This window comes from Neolamprologus multifasciatus, chromosome 15, assembly GCF_963576455.1.
Source record: "Neolamprologus multifasciatus chromosome 15, fNeoMul1.2, whole genome shotgun sequence".
Classification (NCBI taxonomy): Eukaryota; Metazoa; Chordata; class Actinopteri; order Cichliformes; family Cichlidae; genus Neolamprologus; species Neolamprologus multifasciatus.
In genome coordinates this window covers 23,522,401-23,549,536 of record NC_140453.1, presented here as the reverse complement: position 1 = coordinate 23,549,536, position 27,136 = coordinate 23,522,401, and the positions used below count along the sequence as shown (strand labels likewise).

General features: G+C 43.7%; 2 protein-coding genes across 4 annotated transcripts in view; both read left to right on the top strand.

Moving 5' to 3' along the window:
* Positions 1-21,636, top strand: part of cfap61 (cilia and flagella associated protein 61) — a 53,990-nt gene extending 32,354 nt beyond the window's left edge. For 2 of the 3 annotated variants that reach the window (XM_085134195.1, XM_085134197.1), the window contains exons 17-24: positions 405-573; positions 1,671-1,842; positions 11,698-11,990; positions 12,938-13,265; positions 17,258-17,340; positions 17,827-18,092; positions 20,130-20,217; positions 20,985-21,636. In XM_085134195.1, the coding sequence (XP_084990321.1) occupies positions 405-573; positions 1,671-1,842; positions 11,698-11,990; positions 12,938-13,265; positions 17,258-17,340; positions 17,827-18,092; positions 20,130-20,217; positions 20,985-21,110 (1,525 nt within the window). In that variant the 3' untranslated portion in view covers positions 21,111-21,636. The remainder of the gene's footprint in view (positions 1-404; positions 574-1,670; positions 1,843-11,697; positions 11,991-12,937; positions 13,266-17,257; positions 17,341-17,826; positions 18,093-20,129; positions 20,218-20,984) is intronic. The other variant, XM_085134196.1, reaches the window with a different exon arrangement.
* Positions 21,637-21,750: 114 nt separating this feature from the next.
* Positions 21,751-26,700, top strand: insm1a (insulinoma-associated 1a). Its single transcript, XM_085134199.1, has one exon. The coding sequence runs from the start codon at positions 24,141-24,143 to the stop codon at positions 25,482-25,484; it is 1,344 nt and encodes a 447-aa protein (XP_084990325.1). The 5' UTR covers positions 21,751-24,140; the 3' UTR covers positions 25,485-26,700.
* The last annotated feature ends 436 nt before the right edge of the window (positions 26,701-27,136 follow it).

Genomic DNA, 27,136 nt, shown 5'->3' with positions numbered 1-27,136 from the left:
ATCTGATGGCTTGTGGGTAAAAACTGTCCCTGTGTCTGGTAGTATGGGTCTGGATGCTCCTGAACCGCCTGCCGGACGGCAGGAGTGTGAAAGGTCTGTGGCTGGGGTGGCTGGGATCAGAGAGGGTCCGCTGTGTCTTCCTCATGCAGCACTGTCTGTAGAGATCCGGCATGGCTGGCAGTTCAGTCCTGATGATGCGCTGTGCTGATCTCACCACCCTCTGCAGAGCTTTGCGGTCCAGAGCATTACAGCTGCCATACCAAGTGGTGATGCAACCAGTCAGAATACTTTCAGTGGTGATTTTCTAACTGAAAGTGCATCATCATCATTGTGGAGGCTTGTATAAGAAAATTAGCATTAAATAATTCTATTAGTTTAAGTTTCTTCTTCTCATCTTCATGCAGTCATGCCTACAGCAGGAGAGACTTGGCCCAGATCCCAGTGCGTTCCTTCATCAGTGTGGTGACGGGGAAGTTGGTGGGCATCAGAAGGAAGTCCAAATACGTCCTCTTGTCCAGTGGGGAGAAGGTGCCCTACGACCACCTCATCCTCTGTACTGGCCTGCAGTATCGGGTGAGATGATTGGTTCTTTTAATGTGAGTTGTAAAAAGTCTTTCCTCTGACAGCAGAGCTGTTGCTGCAGTATGAACAGGGTGAAAAATATTTCCGACTTATGTGTGCTGTTTGGTTAGAGAAAATAGCAGAAAACATCTCATTACAATGCAGTCACATCCACCTGCACCACCCCCACCACACTAATAACCATGAATCAGAATGATCAACTTTTTTTAATAAATTCAACAAAAATTGAAGCGTGAGCTTTAGAGAAGTGTTTTTAATCATAAAACAGTTGTATTTCACTGCATTAGATAGCAGAGGTGTCCCTAATAAAGTGCTGTGTTTTCAGTAGTTTTTTTTTTCTTGCTTAAGCATCAACAGGATTCACAGACTACACTCGAGCCATACCTGAGTTACAAAAAACAATAACATAATATGACGTCCTTGTGTCACCGATGTTCCTTTGGCATTATAATTTAGTTCTAACTTTAAGAGGAGAAAAAAGCTATTTATAGCTCTTTAAAGCTGACACAGAGGACACAGTTGCAGCACTTAGACAGGTAAAATAACAACAAAATGTTTGTTTCTGACCTGAGGCTAAGAAATGGGCAGGAAAAAGACAGGAATTAAAACCATAGACAACACACAAGAAAAATCCAACTGTCAAAGTAAAACAGGAAACATACACAGAATAAACAGGGAAAGTTTAACCGAGAAGGCACATACATGAGAGAGGGGAGAGAACAGACTGGGGAGATTAATACAACAATGGAATGAAAAACAGGGACCAGAACTCAATGATTTTATTTAAAGCTCACAGAAAAAAAAAAAAAAACATTGTCAGCATGAGAATAAAATCAAAACAGTGATCCAAATCAATAAATATAAAAGAACCAAAGCTCACGAACATCCCCATACCCTCGGACCACGACAGCAGGTCTGTCACACTGTTTTGTTATATGATTGTTGTCCACGCTGAAGGACACTTTGTACATAATGGTGACACACAGCATTCCTTTCATGATGTCTCCTTTTAACTGTTTGCTATTGCATGACTGAAATGTAAGAAGTTAAAGAAATGAATTTAATTTGTTTTGTGTGTGTGTGTGTAGGTACCGTGTCCCACTGGTGTAGATGTGAGCCAGCCTGTCACAAACAGCCAGCTGCACTCCACTCACAGCAGATACACTGGGCCCGTGCCCTCCAACCTCTTCACCCTCAACGACCTCCACGACTGCATGGCTGCTCGCCGCTGGCTCTGTGCCAACTTTTTGGAGCTGGAGGGTAAATGGAAAGCCTCGCCTACACACACACACACACAGAGAGAGAGAACACCTAAAATTAATCTGTAGTAGTATGTCATTACTCAGCCAGTCGCTGCTGAAGTGGCCCGGTATAATTAGCAGCTAATTAGCTGCAGAGAAATCTTTCATCTCCGTGAATCAGGTCGGCCTCTTCCATCCATTTTCCATTATCATATCACTTTCTGAGAGCCGGGCTTTTCAGAGCAGGGAAAATGCACAGTGTCATTAAGCAAAATTAATCTGCTCTCTGAAGGAATTGTGCAGTGATCTAGAGTGAGGCTTTTATACATACTAATTAGCTGATTCCAGTCATAAAGGAAAACCATTAATACATGCAAATTGCAGAGACAGACCTTTGCAGATACCATGTTTATTTCCATATTTTAATAATAACAACAGAAGGAAAACAAAGGATGTATGTAAATCTCAGCCTTCGACTGCAGGGAAGTTTCTCTGATTTGCCACAAATCCAACAAAAATAGAAAAAAAAACCCATTACAGTTGATCTTTAAACATTTTATTACCCTGCTCCAGCAATGTTCATGCAAATGGTATCATTTTTAATATAACATGCTCGGTTCATTTCCATCAACACAGAGATTATTAGCACTTCACAAAGATGTCAGCAGGGACAGTTGTTTATATAACTAATGTGTCCTGCATGAATATGACAATTAATATTTACGAAATGAGCATGTGCAGCTGTAAGCTATTAAATATAATGTTTCCTTTGTTTCCAAGTAACAAAACAACATATTGTGATATTTATGAATTCATGAAGCCATATGAACATGTGCAATGACAGAAATCCTAAAGCTGACATGCTAACTGAACGTATTAGTGTGTTCACAAAATTAGGAAAAACACATCCAATGAGAGGGAAAGACTGCATTTAATGGGATCTCTTTTTTGTGCATACTAATCCATGTTTGATGACTGAGGGTCTGTTTACAGTGTGTTTTGTGTTGTTTTGGTTTTTTCTCAGAAGCAGGGAAAGTTTTAATTTTTTTAAAATGTTTATGGTCACCGAGAGTTGAACATGTTTGACCTTCTGGGAAAACCCAGCTGTCCAATCACAGTTTAGGAGGGGCAAGACAAAAACTACACTGTCCAACCATTGAATGCTAAGCAACAATGGAGGAGACGTTAGTACTGCCTGTAGCAAAATTAAATCCCCAAACTACCAGAGTAATTATACGGAAGATCATGATTAAAGTGGCATTTTGTTTCCCTGTGGGTGTAACAGTTAAGCAGCAGTCAGGTGGAGTGGAGTTCATGCAACACTTTACTTTTGTGGCTATCGTGTATCATAGCAACCAAAGGAGCTCAGCTGATAAAACACTCCCAACCACTCCTAGCTGCATTTTGTGTATTTGTGTGAGATGGTCAGAGTATGTGGTAGTTTTCCAAAACAAACTACTGTGTTTGTGTAAGCTCTTTACTGTCAATAGCAATGATATTAGCAGCATGTGATCATGGCTTATATAAATCTAACTCATCTTACTGCTGCTCTCATTCAGTACCATGGACAGAGGCCATGAAAAGCAGCCAGTGAAAGCCTTCAACTCCTCCTGTGCTGATAAAACTAGACAAGAAAGGCATTTCTGAACTTGCCTCAGATTATACTAAAAGCAGATTAAATGTAGCAACTTCAATTCAGTTTTAATTATATCGCAATATAATAATATGAATATATATAAATATATAAATAGAATCACAAAAACAGTCACCTTGAGGCACTTTATATTGTTAGATAAAGATTACTAAAAGACTAAAGCTGCTTCTGTACTGTGATGAGCTCTGATCTTCTGCAGAGGAATGGCTTATTTAAAGAGTTTCAGTCAGGTTTCAGGTAGCGCTTTACAACTACTCTTTCAAGAGTAGACTGGCCTATAATTAGCTAAGACCGCTGGGTCAATGTGACCTTACTTTGGTTTAATAACAGAGAGACAGATGATGGAAAAAAAGCTACCTCAGATAACACACAGTAGCATTAGCTGTTTTTCTTCACAGTCCAGGTGCAGTTGAATAGCCTTTGGAAGGTTCATGACTGAGTGAAGTGACCCAGAGGTGTGGCAGCTACAATAAGAGCTGTTTGAATTCTGTTATTACTAAGGAAAGGTGCTTCTGTGCTTCCTTTATTACCTCCTGCAACTGAACCATCTTTCATGACAGGAAAGGAGATAATAACATTCCATAATTCATACTGACACATCATTCCACCGTTCACTGAAACCATCAACAAAACTGACAAGTCACACAGATCGTGTAAATGTTAATTAACATTGTGTTTTTTATTTCACGCCATAACCTGCTGATAAGCTTTGATTTTTCAGCAATAGGCAGGTAAAGCTAGAGCTGAACTCAAAACATCACGCTTCTGTAATAAGATCTGATTTTGTCGAGATGTAAGTCAAGATTATGAGCAATATTTATTGATCAAAGTGCTTTTATGGTTTGCTGTAGTTCAGGTTTTTTGTATTTCCAGCCTTTTTTCACATTAGGTTCAGGGCTGTTACTTGTTACTTTTGCTCCCTTTTTAAAAAAGTTTTAACCTCTGTAATTAAATTATATTTTCACCGGTAACCTGCATGAAACCGGAACAAAAACTGTAAGAGTATTCAACTGAACATGATTTGGAAGGCATCGGTTAACTCGATGCCTTCTAAGGTTGTATTTCCATATCTCACAATTCACTGGTCAGGTCCACTCTCTGGTCTTAGCTTAGTTTGAGTCCATCCACACAGTCACAGGCTCAGCAGCAGGCAGTTGTTTTGATCTGTTATTTATTTGTTACATTTGCAAAAAACCTATTTGCAAATTGAAGATAATCACATAAATGCCCCCCCCCCCCCCCAAAAAAAAAAAGAAAATATTTTGTAAGCACCCGTTCTCTCTTTTCAAAACAATTGTATTGTTATTTTAATGAAAGGATTTTTCACTGTTAGCTTAGTTTTAGTATAACTAGGAATACTCTGTTTATGTGAGTTGCCATGAATTCACGCACATATAAAGTTTCAGTTTGTGCTCTCTTTGTCTGTCGGACCTTTGGAATGAAGGTCCTGCGGTCGAGGTGCTGTCCATTACAAACAGCAAAGCACGAGGAGCTGAAGTACAAGGAAAACTCATTCAGATGCTCTCATTTGTCCTTGTGTATCTGTGGTTCAGAGTTCAGCAAGCCGAGGGCCTCTTGTAGAACAATGCGTAGCTTTTCCCTTCGTTTCCAAGGCCGTTTGTGAAACCTGAGCAGACTGAGCTATTGTCTGTAGACTGGAAAACATTGGTTTGAAAAAGAGAGATTATTTTTATTGTATCTTTGGACAATAACATCTGTTGTGCTCACAATCAGAAAAACATACAAGAGCTCCTAAATGGAGAAAAATGCATGTAAATTCATTTTTTGTTTTCAGAAAGCTGTTACTGCAGTTTTTTGTTTGGATCTGAGTCCTCTAATGCATCACGTTTCATGTCTGTCATTAATGAAGGGACAGCGGCTGATTTTTCACCGATTTCAGAGTGGAAGGTAACAACTGTGCTCCACTATAAGCTCTCAATAAATGTTGCAGTAATATAAAACTTTGTAGGTAAAGTTTTGCTGAGCGTGAATACAGCAGCTAGTGTGTGTTTTATGGATAGTTTCTTGCCTTTTAACAGTGAGGTCTGTCATGTCGTGAAGAGCAGCTTTTATTGTTTAAACCATAGGTGTCAAACTCTGGCCCGCGGGCCAAATTTGGCCCGCAGCCTAATTACATTTGGCCCGCGAAGCCATACCAAATTACTGTTAGAGCTGGCCTACTGGTATTATACAGCTAATATATATATTGTTTAGTATTAAGCTTTGCTTGTTCCATATTCAGTTTTCCAGCAAAACTTATTTGAGTCCATAAGAAAAGATTCATTCTTATGTCTGGAGGAAGATTTTTTTTTCAATAAATATTAATGTTAGCCCGCGACTTTGTTCCAGTTTTGAATTTTGGCCCACTGTGTATTTGAGTTTGACACCCCTGCCGTAAGTCATTGTTGATTTTGTCTTCACTCTCCATCCCCTGCCAAGCTGCACCTGTGATTCTGCGGCTGCTTGCTGATGAGCTGACAGATAAGATCTTTTCTTATCCTCTGCATCCTTACCCTATCACCTCTGCCTCCCACAGGGCGCCAGCCTGCCCTGTTGAAACACTATTTTTTTTCAGTGTTTCAACTGAAAAAATAGAATGCCATTGATCAAAAATAGAATGCCTTTGATCCAAAGTAGAATGCCTTTGATCCCTTGTGATGTCATCATCTTGCTGAGAGAAAAAACCCTTAAGTAGGAGCTTTGGCTCTGTTAAACTTTGCTGCTCAACGGACCTTGACCTGACAGTAAGGAAACCCCTTTGGAGAGTTTTGAGAGAATTTCGCATTACTTAGCAATTCACTGACCAAGCCGACACATTTCACCATGTCAGCTAACCCATCCTTCTGCTCAAATGAGCTTGAAATAGTTAAAGGGAGCATTTTGGGAAACCACTACACGGTAGAGGCTTTCCTTGGAGAAGGGGGCTTTGGTATTGTAGCCAAATGTCGTGATACCATGACCAACCGAGCTGTGGCTATTAAAGTCAACAAGAGCGACCCTGATATTCTGCAACAGGCAAAACTGGAAATTTTCATCCTGGAGCAGCTGAGAAGGTTGGATCCAGATGCTGCCAACATTGTTAAATGGAACGGCTTTTTCCACGACGGGGAGCGGATTTGCTTAAAGTTCGAACTCCTTGATCAATGCCTGTGGGACTATATAGGGGACCGGAAAAACCAGGGTCTCCCCATAAGCGAAGTCAGGCCAATTTTAGGTCAGCTCACAAATGCTCTGTCCCACTTGGGTTCTGTGGGAATAGTGCATGCTGACCTCAAACCTGGAAACATCATGGTTGTAAACCGCCATGAGTCTCCCATCAAAGTCAAACTTATAGACTTTGGCCTTGCATGTCCTGCATCTGCAGTGATGCCTGGTGACCGTGTGGGGACGGTTGGTTATAGTGCACCTGAAGTTATGCTTGGCCTTCCTTACAATGAAGCAAGTGACATGTGGTCTCTGGGGCTGGTAGCTGTGGAGCTTGGTACAGGGGTGCCACTCTACCCTGGAAAGGAAGACTATGATGTTTTGAAATTCATCATAGAGACTCAGGGTCAGCCACCAGATCATGTTCTAGACTCTGGCGTGTACACTGAAGACTATTTCATTGAAGACAACGACAACCAACAACGCTGGACATTTAAGACTGACCAACAATTTCAGTACGAGACAGGATATGAGTCCCTGGAGACAAGATACATAAAACTGACGCGTCTCGATGACCTCGAACAAGTAATGATGTTTAGAAGAGGACCTGAAAATGGCCAACGTTTGTTTGTAAGCTTAATTAAACAGATGTTGGCCTTGGATGCAAACCAGCGCATAACACCGTCGGAGGTTCTCCGGCATCCCTTTTTCAACCCTAAGAGTTCCCCTTGCATTGACATGAGTGCTGAAAGACCACAAAACCCTGTGGTCTTTCAGCACCCTTCAAACTTGAAATGCAAGAGATCAGAGAAAATCAACTGCAGTTTTCAAAACTCCGTTGAATTTTCTCAGCAAGTATTCGTCCACACGTCAGCCAGCCCATCCTTCAGCTCAGATGAGCTTGAAATAGTTGAAGGGAGCATTTTGGGAAACCACTACAAGGTAGAGGCTTTCCTTGGAGAAGGGGGCTTTGGTATTGTAGCCAAATGCCGTGATACCAAAACCAACCAAGCTGTGGCTATTAAGGTGAACAAGAGCCGCCCTGATATTCTGCAACAGGCAAAAAAGGAAATTTTCATCCTGGAGCAGCTGCGAAGGTTGGATCCAGATGCCGCCAACATTGTTCAATGGAACGGCTTTTTCCTTGACCGAGAGCGGGTTTGCCTGAAATTTGAACTCCTAGATCAATGCCTGTGGGACTACATACGGGACCCGAATAACCGGCGTCTCCCCATAAGCGAAGTCAGGCCAATTTTAGGTCAACTCACAAATGCTCTGTCCCACCTGGGTTCTTTGGGAATAGTGCACGCTGACCTCAAACCTGGAAACATCATGGTTGTAAATCGCTATGAGTCTCCAGTCAAAGTCAGACTTATAGACTTTGGCCTCGCATGTCCTGCGTCTGCAGTGATGCCTGGTGACCGTGTGGGGACAGTTGGGTATAGTGCACCTGAGGTTATGCTTGGCCTTCCTTATAACGAAGCATGTGACATGTGGTCTCTGGGGCTGGTGGCTGTTGAGCTTGTTACAGGGGTGCCACTCTACCCTGGAAAAAAATATTATGATGTTTTGAAATTCATCATAGAGACTCAGGGTCAGCCACCAGATCATGTGGCATGTACACTGAAGACTATTTCACAAAAGACAACTACAACTACAACCAACAACGCTGGACATTTAAGACCGCCCAACAATTTAAATACGAGACAGGATATGAGTCCCTGGAGACAAGATGCATAAAACTGACGCGTCTCGATGACCTCGAACAAATAATGATGTTTAGACGAGGACCAGAAGATGGCCAACGCTTATTTGTCAGCCTAATTAAAGAGATGTTGGCCTTGGATGCACACCAGCGGATAACACCCTCTCAGGTTCTACGGCATCCCTTTTTCAACCCTGGCCTCTCCAACAGGTTCCCAAGTATCAGCATTGAAAAACCATACAGAGTCAATCTCCAGCATGGCATCTTCCACCCTGGACAAAAGTGATAAAAACACAAACTGGGGTTGGAAAAGGATATTAACAGCAAATTACACTGGAAATATTAATTAAGCTGCTCCAATAATTTTCACTTTGGCTTTTTTTTTTTTTTTAATTTTCACTCCCCCCACCCCAACCAGTCGCGGCAGATGACTGTCCCTTCCTGAGCCTGGTTCTGTCGAAGGTTTCTTCCTTTTTAAAGGGAGTTTTTCCTTCCCACTGTCGCCAAATGCTTGCTCATAGGGAATCTTCTGATTGCTGGGGTGGCCAAAACTCTAGGGGAACTAGCAATTCTTGTGAAAATTTAAAAAAAAAAAAAGCCTACCAATATTCAAAGCAGAGCAGCGGACACCTTACCATCACATCAGTCCTTTAATCTGACCTAAAACACCATGTTTACAGAAATAAATTCCATACAAATTGGAAATAAATTGTTGTTTTTGATTGTTTATAAATATATAGTGCTACCCTTCAGCCTCCTAGTAGACATACCTGAAACTCCTCCGATTTTCAGAAAAGTTGACCTCTGACCTTGAAGTCAAGGTCACTGAGATTTAAGCTTCACAGAGATTTTCAGTAGATGCAACCATGGTATTGATTTGAAAAATCTACACAATCACAAACTTGGATGTCCACAATGCCTCACCATATACCAAAGATTAAGAGGTGGTTTTTTCTAGGTTTTTATAAAGATTACAAAACACAAATAATAAAAATGCCAACGCTATTGTCATTTTTGACAATGCTATTTTGATGTTGTCTAATGTAGTGCAAAAAAACAAAACAAACCCAAAATTTAATAAATAAAGTAAATAAGGTATATACTACATAGTATACAAAATTTTAGTGGTCCACAATGGGGTCAATGAACAGAATGAAGGAAGTAAGTCTTTTATATGACAATGGTGTGAAAAAGCGTTTTCCTATTTATTTGTATGTTTGTCACACTTAAACATTTCAGATCATCAAACATTTTTTTTTCTTTTTTATGTAAAAAGAAAAATCCTTTAACTGTCCAGTTTTCTTGATGTTATGATGCTTCTACCACTGGTTTGTCATTAATAAATCAGACTTTGGCTGCTGCAGCAGAAAAAGACAAAGAGAAAATGTAATCACACAAATCAGAGGTGCAGATTTACACTTTACCTGAAACAGAGCAAAAGTGCTTTTTAAATAGGTTAATGAATATTAAGTAATATAGGCTAGATGTCTGGACATTACTAGTTTCATTTGGGCCTTCTGATTAGTCCTCTGGCTTATTGCCAGTTACCAGCCAAATAGCTTGTGTATTAAATTATCTTAGTGTGTTAAAGATTCTAGTTCTTATTCTGGTCAAACTGTGCTTCATTATTTGTTTACAGCACAGCTACAGTTCCAGGTGACTTCAAGTCAAAAGGATACTACATGTCAATGGCCAGCAGCCTGTATTCAGTTTGAATATTGCAGTAAATGTACCTGGATCTGTTTCTATTGGGTTGTGAATTTGGTCTCACTGTTACATCCAACTTTTAGAGTGGGATAAAGACAAAAAGAAACAAGAGAGAATTGATTTGTAGTTAGAAATCCAAAGTTGCTTCTGTTTTGCCCACACACATTAATGATGATTTCACATCACTAAGCAGGTTATCAAATGTGGACAGAATGTTAGCAGAATCTTATAATTCTCATAAGATTCTGTTTTTGTGTCATTCAATACAATGTGTTTATGTGTGACATACTGATATGAATCATAGTATCTTATGGAATTCCAAAAATGGCTGCCAGGACAGCTGCCACCACACTGATGTGACACACTACAAATCAACTCTTTGATGCTCTGTGCTGAGTCTGCACAATAACCTGCACTTAAACATTCATTTAATATCACGTACACATATACACATACTGTCCCTCAAGAAGACACTGAGAAAAAATAAAGAATAACATTGAGACTGTAACTTTGCCATAAGTTATAGGTGTCAAACTCTGGCCCGCGGGCCAAATGTAATTAGGCTGCGGGCCAAATTTGGCCCGCGGGCCAGAGTTTGACACCTATGACTTATGGCAAAGTTACAGTCTCAATGTTATTCTTTATTTTTTCGAAGCCATACCAAATTACTATTAGAGCTGGCCTACTGGTATTATACAGCTAATACATATATTGTTTAGTATTAAGCTTTGCTTGTTCCATATCAGGTTTTCCAGCAAAACCTATTTGAGTCCATAAGAAAAGATTCATTCTTATGTCTGGAGGAAGATTTTTTTTTTCAATAAATATTAATGTTAGCCCGCGACTTTGTTCCAGTTTTGAATTTTGGCCCACTGTGTATTTGAGTTTGACACCCCTGGTTTAAACCATCGCTGAGACAGTTTAAGGACATAGAAAAAGTTTTCCATGTTTTTATAATCTCTCAGTTGTTTATCCCTGTTTGTTTTTAAAGCCTGCCGTAGAACTGCTCCACAATATGTTAACATCATATTCTCCTTCCAAGTCCAACCTCTTGCATAGAAATAGAAGCTGATCGGGCTTCTTCTGTTATTGTTATTGCCGTCTAAGTGAAGTCCACTTCGTGCCCAAGTCCACTGTCAACATTTCAACAATGATTTTTGTTTTATTCTTTTATTTTTCTCTAATTCTGTTTTTGTTTATTTTGTTATTTTTATATTATCAGTTCATTATATTTCTCTTTTATGTGATTTTCATGATTTGGTCATCATCATGTTTTGGGTTTCTCTTCTCACTGCCTTCTCTGTTGGTCCTTTTTGCACTTTGGGTTGACTCACACAGTTTTCAATAAAAATACTGACCAATATTTTGGTGCTTTTACTGCATCATGTGAGTATTTGTGAAGTTGGTTATTTCCTCCTGTGTGCTACATGTGATAAAAAAAATCCCGACCTGACTGTCCTGAAGCCGTCCAAAGTTCACGTAGGAAAACGGCCAAGTACTCATATTTATGCAAGTGTATCATGCGGCTTAGTAACTTTAACCAGTAACTTTAACCATTAACCACCTCACATAAACAATGAATGTTTATGTATGTTTTTTAAGAGGAATTCACTTTTCTGCCAAACCTAACATAGGTTTGTGTTTCCTTCTTTGCGTCTTCTCAGATAATGCCATTGTCTACGGAAACAACATCGACATCTACACCACCGTAGAGACTCTGCTGAGCCTCGGCATTCGTGGATCTCGTATCCATCTTGTCCTCTTGCCTCCTGAGCCAGGCGTCTCCAGCTTCTTGGACTCATCTGTAGAAAAAGCCGTGGCGATGGCCATGGAGAACGCCATGGTCCAGATCCACCATAACTGTGTGCTGGCCCAGTTTAACAATGGCAAACAACCCGACCCGCTCACATCGGCATCGTTTACCACTGATGCAGAGCCTCTCCATCTGCAGTGTGGAGTAAGTCAGAATTTCTGATGCTTTCAAAATCCACCGGATGCTTTCAGTGCTCATCCAGACGGGTTATTAATTCTTACAAAAAGAAATTATATCCAAACAATGGTGGGTTACTGGCCAAGGTGCCTGGTAGAGCTGGAAAAGCTTGAGCGGCTGAATTCTCCAGATTGTGGCTCTTGGTTGGATGTTAATTTCCCTCCTGGAAGCAAACTGTGTTTGTCAAGCACAAAATGATGTTGGTGTGTTTCCCATTTCCATGACTTCCATTGTCTCAGAAAGAAGATGGTTCTGCTTCTGGGTTTGTGTTGAATTTTCTTGTTAAAATTCTGCTGTGTGCAAGGTCCTGTTGTCATTAGTTTGTGTGTATTTCACATGCTGTGGAAGACAGACACACAAGTATTTAGGAAAACAATGAATGCAAAACCCCAAAGTACCTATAAGTTTAATAAATGACAATTTTATTCCACCTCCAGAGTTTTGTTTTTTCAAAGAACATATCATGGGTTTGTTCATCACTCAGGCCTCTTGACTCTGAGCAGCTGAGTCAAGAGGAATCAATCAAGAGTCAAGATGAATAATCATCTGTGTCAGTATTTAGTTTCCTGAAAGCCTCACCACTCGAGAGCCATCTTATATTTATCATCTTAATTTGGGAAGTTTAATTTCAAGCACAGACTGAATATGTTAAAAAAATGGATGTGTATGTTTTGTGTTTGCAAAGTGAAGCTGTGGCTTTTAACCTGCATTCTTTGTAGTGGCCAGCAGGGGTCGACTCCTCTGTTCTTTCAAAGACTTGCCCCCAGTTTGTTCCCCATCTGTAGCTCGTATTTGTCAGATATATATACATAAAAGAAGAAAGGTAAAAACATCAGGTAGATGTTGGATCGTGTAAAGTGTGAATCCAATAAAGATTCCACCTCGAGACACGATGGCTCTTTTTGTCCTTTCAGGTGTTCATCAACCTCTCCAATAAAGGAGTCGATTACGACGCCTTCAACAGCTTCAACAAGTCCTTCCTGGTATTTGATGGCAGGCTTGTCATAAACTCCAGCTTCAGAACCACCAATTCATCCATTTGGGCTGCCGGGCCTCTCACCAAATTCTCCCGCCGTTACTACATAGATGAGTGGACACATGCCAACTTTAACTCCAAGGAAGTGGGCCAGGACCTGGCAGCCATGATGCTGCCCCTGTTTGATCCAACCATGGAGCCTGCCGAGGCGCCTCCACCTGAAACAGATCGTCTGGTACTGCTGTACAAGCATGCCAAGATTCAAGGTCTGATTAGAACCGAGGTTTAGTTTTGATTGATGGATAATTTTATTGTAATATGTTCAGTATTTCTGAAGACTAGCTTCAGAAAGCAGTAGCTTTAGCTTTAGCTTAAGGGAATTGCCTTAAAGGCAGAATAATTTTGAAGGATTATTTTCAGCCATGAAACATGCAAAGGTGAGTAAAATTAAAAATATGGGGCTGAAAATAATCAGAATGGGTCAAATTAGTCTTGAATTGAGAAGAGTTAACAACAGCAAAAGATGTATTTCCATCTGCAGTAATAATAATAATAATGTATACTTTTTTTACCCCCGTGGCAAAATTACTCTCTCTGAATTTGACCCACCGCTCGGGTTCAGATCAGGGAGGCCGTTCCTCCCATGTTGTTATTGGACTTCTGTGCTAATCACAGTTTGGCCATAACGAACACCTTGTTCGAACATAAGAGTGTCCATAAGTGCACGTGGCACCAGGACGCTCTAGGCCGTAGGTCGATGATCGATTTTGTAATCGTATCACCAGACCTGCGACCATATGTTCTGGACACTCGGGTAAAGAGAGGGGCTGAGCTGTCAACTGATCACCACCTGGTGGTGAGTTGGATCAGGTGGCGGGGGAGGACGCTGGACAGACCTGGTGCACCTAAACGCGTAGTGAGGGTGTGCTGGGAACGACTAGCAGAGGCCCCAGTCCGCGAGATCTTCAACGCACACCTCCGGCAGAGCTTCAACAGCATTCCGAGGGAGGCGGGGGACATTGAGTCCGAATGGACCATGTTCAGCGCCTCCATTGCTGAAGCTGCTGCATTGAGCTGCGGCTGCAAGGTGGTTGGTGCCTGCCGTGGTGGTAATCCCCTAACCAAATGGTGGACACCAGAGGTGAAAGGAGCCACCAGGCTGAAGAAGGAGTCCTATCGGGCTTGGTTAGCCTGTGGGACTCCGGAGGCAGCCGACAGGTATCGACAGGCCAAGTGGAATGCGGCTCGGGCAGTGGCTGAAGCAAAAACTCGGGTGTGGGAGGAGTTCGGAGAGGCCATGGAAAAAGACTTTCGGACTGCCTCGAAGAGGTTCTGGCAAACCGTCAGGCGTCTCAGGAGGGGAAAGCGGTGCTCTACCTGCACTGTGTATAGTGCTGGCGGAGCGCTGCTGACGTCGACTGAGAAAATTGTCAGGCGGTGGAAGGAATACTTCGAGGACCTCCTTAATCCCACTGACGCATCTTCCGAGGAGGAAGCAGAGTCTGGGGATGAGGGGAATGACCCGCCAATTTCCGGGGGCGAGGTCACTGAGGCAGTTAAACAACTCCTTGGTGGCAGAGCCCCTGGTGTTGATGAGGTCCGCCCCGAGTTCCTGAAGGCTCTGGACGTTGTAGGGCTGTCCTGGTTGACACGCCTCTGCAATGTTGCGTGGAGATCAGGGGCAGTACCCGTGGACTGGCAGACCGGGGTGGTGGTCCCCATCTTTAAGAAGGGGGACCGGAGGGTGTGTTCCAACTACAGAGGGATCACACTCCTCAGCCTCCCCGGGAAAGTCTATGCCAGGGTGCTGGAAAGGAGAGTTCGTCCGCTAGTCGAACCTCGGATACAGGAGGAACAATGCGGTTTTCGTCCTGGTCGCGGAACACTGGACCAGCTCTTCATCCTCTCGAGGATACTTGAGGGTGCATGGGAGTTTGCCCAACCAGTCTACATGTGTTTTGTGGACTTGGAGAAGGCATTCGACCGTGTCCCTCGGGGTGTCCTGTGGGAGGTGTTGCGGGAGTATGGGGTGTCTGGCCCATTGCTACGGGCCATTCGATCCCTATACAACCGTTGCAAGAGCTTGGTTTGCATTGCCGGCAATAAGTCGGACTCGTTCCCGGTGGGTGATGGGCTCCGCCAGGGCTGCCCTTTGTCACCGGTTCTGTTCATAATTTTTATGGACAGGATTTCTAGGCGCAGCCAAGTGGCGGAGGGCTTTCGCTTTGGTGGCCTCAGAATCTCATCTCTGATCTTTGCGGATGATGTGGTTCTGTTGGCTTCATCGGGTGAGGGCCTCCAGCTCGCACTGGAGTGGTTCGCAGCCGAGTGTGAAGCAGCGGGAATGAGGATCAGCACCTCCAAATCTGAGGCCATGGTTCTCAGCCGGAAAAGGGTGGAGTGCCCACTCCGGGTCGGGGATGAGTTCCTGCCCCAAGTGGAGGAGTTCAAGTATCTCGGGGTCTTGTTCGCGAGTGATGGGAGAAGGGAGCCGGAGATCGACAGACGGATTGGGGCTGCAGCTGCAGTAATGCAGACGCTGCACCGGTCCGTCGTGGTGAAGAGGGAGCTGAGTGTAAAAGCGAAGCTCTCAATTTACCGGTCGATCTACGTCCCTACCCTCACCTATGGCCACGAGCTGTGGGTAGTGACCGAAAGGACGAGATCGCGGATACAAGCGGCGGAAATGAGCTTCCTCCGCAGGGTGGCTGGCCTCTCCCTTAGAGATAGGGTGAGAAGTTCGGCCATCCGGGAGGGGCTCAGAGTAGAGCCGCTGCTGCTCCACATCAAAAGGAGCCAGCTGAGATGGTTCGGGCATCTGACAAGGATGCCCCCTGGGCGCCTCCTGGGTGGGGTGTTCCAGGCATGTCCCACCGGGAGGAGGCCCCGGGGCAGACCCAGGACACGCTGGAGAGATTATATCTCTCGGCTGGCCTGGGAACGCCTTGGTGTTCCCCCGGACGAGCTGGAGGAGGTGGCTGGGGAGAGGGAGGTCTGGGCCTCTTTGCTTAGGCTGCTGCCCCCGGCCCCGGATAAAGCGGATGAAGATGGATGGATGGATGGAATTTGACCCATTCACCCATTCCCATACATATATATATATATATATATATATATATATATATATATATATATATATACGGGAGAGGATTAGGGCCACTGGAAAAATTCTCAGAATTCTGAGATTAAAGTCAGAATTCTAACTTTTTTCTAAGAATTCAGGAAAAGAAAAAAGACGTGTCCACTTTTTTTCCCCCAGTGGCCCTAATCCTCTGGTGACGATGTGACGTTAAAATTCTCACTTTTGTGGTTTCGTTTATTGGTTCCCAACAGGAGCCAGCTCTGCCGGTCTATTTATTATGGAAATGAATCTTCTTGGGAAACTTCAACTGAACTGGTTTCTCACTGGGCCCAGAAGAGCTGACCCATCTTAAAATTCCTTCACATTCATGGGCAGATCTCAGCTTTGCATATACTTTCAGGGTTTGTCGCTTCAGCTCGACGTTCTCCTCGCTGTCCTTCCTCCTGTCCACGCCTGTTGTCGCCTGCTTTTATCTGAGAGAATTCATACCGCCAGAATGTTTTTCATTATGTGTTTGTGAAACATTTTCCAATCTTTCACCCACCCACCCAGCGCCGATGTTATTGTGGCGGACACTCGAATTATAGCTGGCGTAACAATGCCGCATTGTGCCGCAGCACATTCACCGAGCGACCAAGGCCACTCAGCGGGTTACATAAACACAACAGCCTCTCTACTTCGCCCTCCTCAGAGAGATGAAACACACGTGAACTTTTCAAAGGGATCTCAGCGTTCAGGGAGCGCACAGACACTAAATCAGCGCCTGTTATCTGAGTTCATTGTCTCAGTTGTGTTTTCCTCAGTGGGTGGATGCTAACAGTGAAATGCCTGTTATGATGTTTTTGCTGCTGTCCAATTTTTGAAGCCACAGAATTTTTCAGCACTGAAGCTAATCTTACTGGGATATCTCCCACTGATAAGACCACAGGCTTTTCACTGCAGTGTTTTCTAAGTGTTGGTTTGTTAGATTATAAATAATATTTATCCTGCAAACAATTTTTCTGATTAAATGCTCGAATTATAAAATGTGCATCAGAAGTTCTCTGAGGTAAAGCTGAGGTATTGTGAGTACTTTATACTGTTATTACAGCTTGGTAACACTCATGGAATAACGGGGTAATAAATAAATATCTGGACATATCTTAACGTGTGTCATGTGTTTTGCTCTCTCCTCAGGTGGTAAGCTTCCTGGAGGATATCACTACCTGCATGTGACCAAACCATCTCCAACAGACCTGACAGGCCCTAATGTTAAACAGGTAAGCACTCACTGCCCAGGAGTTCAATCTCTGAGTGTTTCATGTCAAACATGTAACCTGGGAATGATTATATTTGTTAAGAAATTTAATTCCTGATTAACACAACATGTTCTGAACCTTTTTTCAACTTAAAACTGAAAAGCAACAGGTTTCTTTCTGTTAAATGGGAGTTTTTCCTTCCCAGTGTCACCAAGTACTTTCTCATAGGGAGTCATCTGATTGTTGGGGGTTTCTCTGGATTATTGTAGTCTTTATCATCCAATACAAAGCATCATGGGGCGACTATTTTTGTAATTTGGCGCTATATAAATAAAATTGAATTGAATTGTGGTATTGAATACAACACACTTTTTTCTTTTTTTATTGGTTAAAAATTAATGTGGCTGTTAATCGACTTTTGTTTTTCAGATTATTAATCAGCTTCTAGTGTTTTTAGTTGATATTATTTTTAATTGACTATTCAAGTATTTTGATTTGCTTTTGAAGATTTGCATTATAACTTGGAACCAGAGATCAGTGCTCATATTCCTCCATCCAAAGTTACAGGACAGAGCGATTGTGACGGGACAGCCGGAGAGAGGCGACTACTTCTGCTTGCATCTTGACTGCTATGAGCTTGTGGAGACGCTCACCTGCTTGTCCCTGAAGCCTCTCCCCGTCTCCAATTACCTGAGTCTCTACATGAAACATCAGCAGCTGCTGGGCCAGCTGCTGAGCTGCTACCAGCAGGGCCTGATCCCTGATCTGTACAGGTGGGACAAACACTGACAAATACTGTTTTACTGAACATCTGCCCATATTATTTGTATACGCGCTAGCCTGAAATATATAATGAATAAGTAAAAGCATAGCAGGTCAGTTTTAATTGAATTTATATAAAAACAATCCCCCAAATCATTTTTCACCAGGATTTGTGCACCTCGCCCAAAAATCTACACCTATGTATACACACAAACACACACACACCTGCTGGTTACTGCAAAGTAACATACAAATAAAATGCCAGATTTTCCAAAATTAAATCACAACCTCCCTGGGTGGTCTGTGCAATACAGAAAGTCATATTATGTCATTTTAAGATTCTATTAAAATGGCTAAAAAGGCCCCAACAGAACCAACACCATTTAGAGGTGTTTTACATCAGGCAGTAAACGCATATAATTTCTACTGGTAACCTTAGACTGACTCATGTTTGGAGCCAGCTTCTGGTGGTCATTAGAGGAACTGCAGTTTTCTGTATTTTCATTTTCAGCCCTCAGGTTTGAAGCCTGTTTAACCTTTCAAAACTTCATTTCTTTTCCTGCTTACACATGAAACTTTGTTAGTTTGAAGTTCTTTTTGCAGCTTTAGTAATACTGTGGTCACAGCAAGGCTGCTGGGATTATCTACATGTCTGCAGGTGGAGGTCAAACCAAAAGCGAGAGCTCTTCGAGTATTTGTTGTTATCTTTAAGTGAAGAAGAAATATTTCCTCCAAACAAACAAACACCACTATCTTCGAAGGTCGTTTACATTCTGCTGCTGATGTCTTTTAGCAAACCACGGTTGTTCTTTAACTCTCATGCTTATACTTTTTAAGTATAGTGCCCAAACATATTCAACGGAGCCTAATCAGTTGCTCGCACTGTAAAAACAAATCCTCACAAGGACAAAAATAAAAATCAGATCTTTTGTCCAATATTTTTGCTCGAGTCTTTGTCAGGACCGATGCAGCAGCAGGCAAACAAATGGCAAAACATCCCATTAGACTGGCAGAAATGAGCAGTTTGGTGAAGCGCTCAATGTCTGGTTTCAGTATGTTGTCGACAGAATAATAAAGCAGCTTCGGCAGATTGGTGTTTCCTGCATGGTTATTGTGTTTTATACAGCATTTCTGTTATTTTGTCCAGCCCTCTGCAGGAGTATAATTTCAGGTATGCATGTAAGTGACCACAGAAGAACTCAAGCTGCTGTTTTTCACTTTTTGATGTGTGATTTTTGGCACTGAAACGAGGCAGACAGCAGGTGGGCAGCTGTGTAAAAACAGATGTTTTCATAACTGAGTTCTGCACAGAAACAAGCCGCTTTGACGTCATGTAACCGCTGACCGATCACTTCAACACACGAGGAAGATTCGGGCCTCCGCTGCCTTTGTCCTCTCACTTTGTGTGTGTGTGTTTGTTGGCATGACTTTCCAGTGAGTAGGTATTTGTCAAGCAGTGGGTGACCTGCTTCTGAGGTTTCAACACAAATGACCCCCAGACATGGACGGCTATTGTCCCCCCACCACCACCACCTCCTAATCTGTTTATGCAGCTCCCCAATCTGTCTTTGTGGTCGGTCCAGGACGAGACAAAGCTGGAGCCTCGCAACCACAGAGGCCGATTCCCCATCACGCTGCTCAGTCAGCTGACTCATAAAGTCATTGTGGAGGCTGACGGAGCATCAGGAGCCGTTAAGATAATCGATTGACCGTGTGGCGGCTGAGGCTTATTCAGCCGACACACTTAGGGAAGCTTCTGGAAGTGTGCGTGTGTGTGTGTGTGTGTGTGTGTGTTTTTATTTCAAAGCTTCACTGAGCTTTTATGTAAACAGTCAGTTCAGACAAAGAAAGTTTCCAGTGGTGGAAATTAACCTCTACATTATGTAGATGCAGGGCAATGGAATCAGATTCTGATTTAAGCTTCTGACATAATCTAGATTTGAAACAGTTGTTATTGTCAATGTTATAACTCGGGTGCACCCTTTTCCCTTAAAACCTCTGGTTGTTGGTACTGAACCGAAGCACTGATGTAAAGGTTTTCTCTCCAGTTTCTTCACACAGAGCAGCTGTTTGGCCGTTTTCCACGACAGATTCTCCGATTTAGAGCAGGAGCTTCAGCAGACCCTCAAACTCAAGGTTGGTGCTCCACTTCTCATCTCCTACATCACACTTACGCCCCTCTGAGGGTTAAACTGTATTGGTTACGATGCACGGTTAAAGCTTTGCACGTGGTCTTTGTGAAGGTGAGAAATTTTGAGACGGAGGCAGGAACTTCCACGTGGAGTCCTGCTGCCCTGCCAGCTGATATCAGATTGTTATTGCTGTCCATGTGAAACAGTCGTTCATGTTTTCCTGCAAATTTCCAGACTGAGGCGTGTTTTAAACTTCTTAAAGTTCTGTGTGGTAACATCAGGGATGTTTTCTCTATTGAGACATTCATCCAGTGTTTTGGTCAGAGCTTGGGTGAGTCTTTCTTTCTTTTGTCTGAATAAAATCATTAAGATCTGCTCTTCAGTCACTCCTGATCATCCAGCAGTCAGAGCGAGCTTGTGCCTTTGCTGTTGTTACACTGAAACCCTGGAAAGACATCCCAGATGTCCTCAGACAGATTGTAGTGTCTTTTTTAGGAACCTGTTTATTTTATTTTAGTGTAAAATACTTTGATTTTAAATGTGCTGTAGAAATAAAATTTAGTGAATGAAGCATTAAGTACTCGGTTGGATGGAGTCAGTTACATGTCTCCTCACATCAGTTCTCCACAGCGATCCCACCTTCAGCGCGAGCTTAGAGTTCTCTGGCACACTTTGAGTCGGGCACCGATCAGAACCTGCTGGTCTGTGGAAAAAAAGAAGCTCTCTCAGTGCAGTGCTGAGATTTTACTCTCCACCTGTGTGTCTCTGCAGGACCTCTGCCCTCCGGACCAATTGAAAGACGAGAACAGTCGAGCGGCTCTGAGGAGCAGTGCTGTGAAGTATCTGAGTTACAACCGAAACCTGCTGCCCATGTTCGCCTGCCCGGGCCAGCTCTGACCTCACGCTTGTTAAAATACTAAAACAAATCAGACTCTGTTTGTGGCGTGGTAACTGGTTTATATTGTGTATGTGTCACTGGATACCTCCAATCATTTGAGCTGGCTCAGGAACGCTGTGTCTGCTATGTGTAAATATATTATCATATCAGATCTTTAGAGTCCTGGAGGAATTTTTAAAATCAGCAGCTCAGCACAAAAACACAGTCAGGAGTCACGTGACATTTTTTAGTCCTGTTATGTTCAGAGAAAGCAAACAGACAGTCAGCGTCTCCAAACTGGATTACTCACACCAAAACACTGATTAACACTACTGATTTGTTTTCCATCAAATGGTTAAAAAGTGTGTGTTTTCTTAGATTGCTTCGATCAATCAACATAATCCAAAAACTTTCCATCAAATAAATGTTATTTTAATTGTTTTCAGAGATAGAGAGAGAGAGTGGTCTAATCCAGTAAAACTTTCTTTGTGTAAGAGTTCTGGCTAACTTTTCATGCTATTACCATTAAATTAATGCTTGCATTCATTTTTCTTGTGTGGACATCTGATAATTTCCTTTTTAATCCTTAAGATCTCTCATTAATCAGAGTGCTAGCGGTGTTTTGCACCAGATGAGAACGAGAGTCTGGCATACTTTTACATTCCTGTTTTGTTTTTTCTTCTATACAATGTGCCAACTGTAAGTGTGACTCTGCAGGAGTGTGACCAATCACAGGGCCCTATAGATGCTGCACATGAAAGTGGATGTGTGGCTTTTTGGAAGGAGGAGGAGGGAAAAGGAGGAGGGCGTCACTCTACAGCTGTATGCTAATGAGGCTGAGCTGAAGCCTGTCGGGAAAGTAACACACACACACACTCTCACACACACACTCACTAACGCACACACAGAACATATGCCTGAACCCGCAAGCTTAGAAAACAGCACACTGCTTGTGTGGAAATATGAAGTCAGATTGTAGGACATGAAACGCTGAGTGACTTTAAGTGTCAGCTTCACTGCGTGGATATCACAATGCGTTGTCCGTGGTAATAAACACACACTGTACACGGCGCTCAATGAGAGTTTTGCAGTGTTTGTATAGATGTTAGTTCATTTTGTGCGCTGACCTGTTACTGCTAAACAATTATCCACCTGCACTCCCTGTTATCATGAAATGAGCATTATGGGTGAAATAACCTATAAATAAAGTTTAACTATTTTTTTTAAACACAGCTCACACTGGATAAAAAATCTCACTTTTAAAAGATGTGAGCTTGTTTGTCAGAAAATCGAGTTTTTTTTAAAACATTTGGAGGCATGTGCCTGCTTCTACCCGAGGAACATTTAAAAATTAAAAACGATAACATCTGATTTAAGAAAGTTCTCGAAACACGTGGATTTTAAAGGAACACACATTGAAACTGGTTATTTTGAATGTTGTTTTAGGAAAATGTGGATTTAAATATTTGTAAGAGACAGACTGGCGGATAAGATGTAGATTTTATCATAAAAAAGACCAGAACACAAGAAACGACCCGTGTCCGCGTGTTTATTGAATGCTCTCAGTTTGGACACGCCAACAGTCAAAATTTGAAATGGGTTAGTGAAAAAACTTTCCGGACATCTCTCTCACATCTTCATTTTACGCCAGAATCTTGCACCTGTCAAACGTGTCCTCGAGCCCTGCACCGACAGACCTCCCATCATCCCTCACGGTGCAGGACAGACTCACATCCCACTGACCGGGTCAGACTGGACCTGCGGGGTTTGATGTGGTTTAACGGCCAGATAATCTCGCTTTGCCCCATTTGGAGACAGAAAAAGCGCGCTGATTACGCGCAGCACGCGCCGACAGTATCTAGGATCCAGATTGCTTTTTTTGTGCCGGGGGGGTAGACCCCCACTTCTTCTTCATCTTCCATTTTTTTCAACTGTGCAATTTCCTTTTCAATCAGGACGGGTCTACAGCTTGCACAAGCGCGTCCATTGTGATGCAAAGCAGGACACCCTCCGCTCGACATTAATTATGTATGCGTAAAATGAAGGATTCATATGTCCGGAGTTAACTGTCACGCCAGCGCACATGCTGCAGGGCCACGGTGGTTTCAGATCTGTCCCTATTATTGTGGATGTTTAGTTATTTGTCCGCTGAGGTCGAATTTCAGCTCGCTTTCGTGTGCGTAAAAGCCGGACTGCAGATCTGATCTCGGGGAAGTTTGTTTCCCTGGAAGTCTTTGAGTGTCTTAAACATTCTGAAGGTTTTGAATGGAAGCAGGTAAAGTCTGGAGCTGCTTTCACTGACATTTGCTTAAAATGATGTTGAGCATTCGTACTTTATTTCCCTATTATGCGCATTTTAGCCCTTTGAAGTTTCTTCTTCTACCTTCCATTTTTTTCTGTATTGTTATTTTGGGCCGTTATGTGGACGGATATGCCCCCTTTGTGGCCAAACCAGAGACCCCACCACCCCCAGAAAGAGACACATAAAGCCGAGGCACGTGTAGATTTCTATACAAACTCATCAGACCGTAAAAGCAGGAGACTCCTGGCGTGTGCCCGGGTCGAGACGAGGAGGAGGGAGAGTGTGTGTGTGTGTGTGTGTGTGTGTGTGTGTGTGTGTGTGTGTGTGTGTGTGTGTGTGTGTGTGTGTGTGTGTGTGTGTGTGCGTGTGTGTGGTGGGGGGAAATACAATAAAACCCTCAGGTACATCTGCTTTGCAATCTGCAAATCCGCCCTCCTCCTCCTAGCTTCCATCAGCCTCTCCATCCTCCCACACCCACTCCCCAAATCCACAGGGGACCTCGGCTCCTTCTGATTGGTCGGGGATGAGGCAACGAGGGGGGGACGGGAACAATGTCATCATGTCGCCTTAAAAAGAGTGCAGCTATGTTGTGGTGAAAGGACCTCGGGAGGAGAACACGGGATCAATAGCAGGAGGAAACAAACAAACAGAGAGAAAAAGGACGCATCAGATGGTTTGATTTTGTGAGCTGCTGAAAGTGGTTTTCTTCTTCCCGCAGCGCCCAAAGTGCCTTCAGCTCCCCGCAAACATGCCCAGAGGATTCCTGGTAAAAAGGAACAAGAAAACCAACCCGGTGTCCTACCGGGTCCGCTCCGAGGACGAAGAAACGGACCAAACGGCGGCTGATGCTCCGCCGCTGCTGCCGCCCTCCTCCTCCTCCTCTTCAGCGCATCTGGTCTCCATCCCGGTGCGCGCGCGGACGCCTACGCCCACCTGCGGGGCGGCGGCTACGGCTCCGGAGCCGGATGCTAAGCCCGTGCAGTTCGGGAACCCAGAGGCGGTGTATCAGTCTCTGTACAGCCCCACCCGCCCCGTCAGCCACGAGCACGACCGCTCCTACTCCGAGGCCCGCTTTAGCCTCGGCTCGCCGGTTTCCGCGGAGTCTTTCCCCACACCGGCAGCCATCACTGCCCTAGATCACCTCTTCGCCCCGGTGGACCTGAAGATCGGCTCCAGCAACAGCAGCCGCCCCGAGAGCAGCTCGTCATCCGCCGGGACTCTCCCCGCCGCTGCAACCGGCGGCTCCAAGCGCTGCGCCAACGACGCCGAGCGCAAAGGCAAGCCGCCGTCCAAGAAAACCAAAGCCATCCGCAAACTGCACTTTGAGGATGATGTCACTACGTCTCCGGTTCTCGGGCTGAAGATTAAAGAGGCGCCGGTGGACCAGAAACCTCCCCGAGCGCCACCGGCCGGAGGAGACCACGTCCCGCTGGGGGAGTTTGTGTGTCAGCTATGCCGGGAGGCGTACGCAGACCCGTTCGCTTTGGCGCAGCACAAATGCTCCAGGATAGTCCGGGTTGAGTATCGGTGTCCCGAGTGTGACAAGGTGTTCAGCTGCCCGGCCAACCTCGCCTCTCATCGGCGCTGGCACAAACCGAAGCCGCAAAATACGCCGAGCGACAAGGTGTCCGCGTCGAAGACGGCCTCGGATGAAGCAAAGGATTCTAGTGACAGGGACACACCCAGCCCCGAGCCGTCCGAGTCCGGTTCAGAGGACGGACTGTACGACTGCAGTCAGTGCGGGAAGAGGTTTAAGCGCCAAGCCTACCTGCGGAAACACCTGGCGTCGCAGCACGGGTCCCCAAAAGCGGCGGAGGAGGAGGACGCGGCGGGCTGCGAGCAGAGCGCGGCGCCGCTCAACCTGAGCGCCTCCTGCTGCCACCTGTGCCCCGTGTGTGGGGAGAACTTCACCAGCAGAGGCAGCCAGGAGCGGCACATCCGCCTGCTGCATTCCTCACAGGTGTACTCGTGCAAATACTGCCCCGCAGTCTTCTACAGCTCACCGGGACTCACGAGGCACATCAACAAATGCCACCCGTCCGAGAACCGGCAGGTGATCCTGCTGCAGATGCCGCTCCGCCCCGCCTGCTGATCCCGGACTGTGGACTGGCACACACCGGGAATCAGAGTCCACCCGCGTGTTTCTTTTTGTTTTTAGGAGGATTTCAGAGTTCCACTGAAAAAAACCCCATCTGTACCCTAAAGCACACTTCCTTAAACTGAGTAACAGATGTAAAGAGGTTTGTGAGAAGTTGTAACTCTGGGAGTAATTCTGTTTCACTGTAGCTATAGATCTCCAAAGGACAAAACCACACCGAAATCCAATCTTCCTCAAAGACACGTGAAAAATTTGCTTATTTGTGTCTTTTCGAGTAAAAATTATCTTCAAATAATTCACATTTTCTGTGGAAAACAGAGAGCCAAGCATGCCCTCACATATCCACTCACACGCAGCTTGCAAGGTTTCAGTGCCTTGCTCGAGGACACTTCAGCAGCCTCTGGGTGTGTGTGTGTGTTTGACTCCTCCTGGCCTGTAACCCACACCTACGCCCACCCCAACATCACTAAAAATGATCCTCAAAGCTCTTTTTAAAAAAAAAAAAAAAGTTAGACTGTTAATTTATTTTTCTAGCATCTCTGCACAAGTGCTATTAGCTCCTAGACCTAAGAGAGGAGATGACCTGTAGAATATAAAGCAGACTTCGCAGGCCTGAACAGACCTTATCTCATCACTCTGATTAGCTTTAACATAGCTCGTGGATCTGTGGATCAGTAACTGTCGACTTAAAACAAAAGAGAGTAAAACTAGTGTAGCCGGTAATGCCTTTGGATTAGAGACTCCTGCTGTAAAACTGCCTTAAACTGACCTGATTGTTTTTATTTATCACTGGCTGCGCATATGATGATAATTATTTTCTACAAAGCCTTCTGTATTACCAGTATACAGTATATCTAATCTTTTTTCTATTTATTTATGTATTTATTAAATTATTTGTGTAAGTTACTGCTTTGTGTGGTCGAACCTGTGATCTGTCGTTGTGTTTTTCATCATGTAGCCAAATCCTTTTTATTTCCTTTAACTTATGTGAGGGCGGCGTGTTCATGTGGCATTATAGCAATCAGTGAGCCGCTCCTGAAGACAAACCGAATGCAATCATGTTTTAATTTATTATTATGATGATGGTTATTTATTTTGGTTTTGTTGTAACCCTTAGCTCTTATACTGCTTTGGATGTTTCTGCAGTATTTTGCTAAATGTCCAAATAAATAAAAAATAAAATAAAAAAAATAAAGACCAAACTGAGAAACAGCTTTCTTTGCCTTCTTGTGTGTTTTCTGCAGGTAACAGCTTGATTTACACCTCAAGTTGTGGCTTCTTGAAGAAAATGAAACCAAAATCCCTCCAGCTTATCTCCTTAAATGATGATTCAAGTGTCTCCTCTTCAGTTACATGCCAAATAATTGAATTCAAAGGGTTTAAACAAGCAAAAGCAAGGAAAAATGACAAGTTTCCATTAAAGTAAATTCAAATCTTTACATTTTAGAGACCAGGATCAGTGGTTTTGAGATGATTTAAGATGATTTTTCTAAACACGTAAATCAGAAAAAATCTTTCAAAAACAGTTGTACAATAACAACATCACTGCTATCACGTCACCTGTGACCTCTTTAGGTTTTGGTTGTAGTTTTTAAGAAACTGGAAGATCAGAGCTTTCAAATAACTGTTTTGTGCATTTTGGTCTT

Coding starts and splice junctions, on each gene's coding strand:
- insm1a (XM_085134199.1), top strand. CDS start 24,141: ATGCCCAGAGGATTCCTGGTAAAAAGGAACAAGAAAACCAACCCGGTG.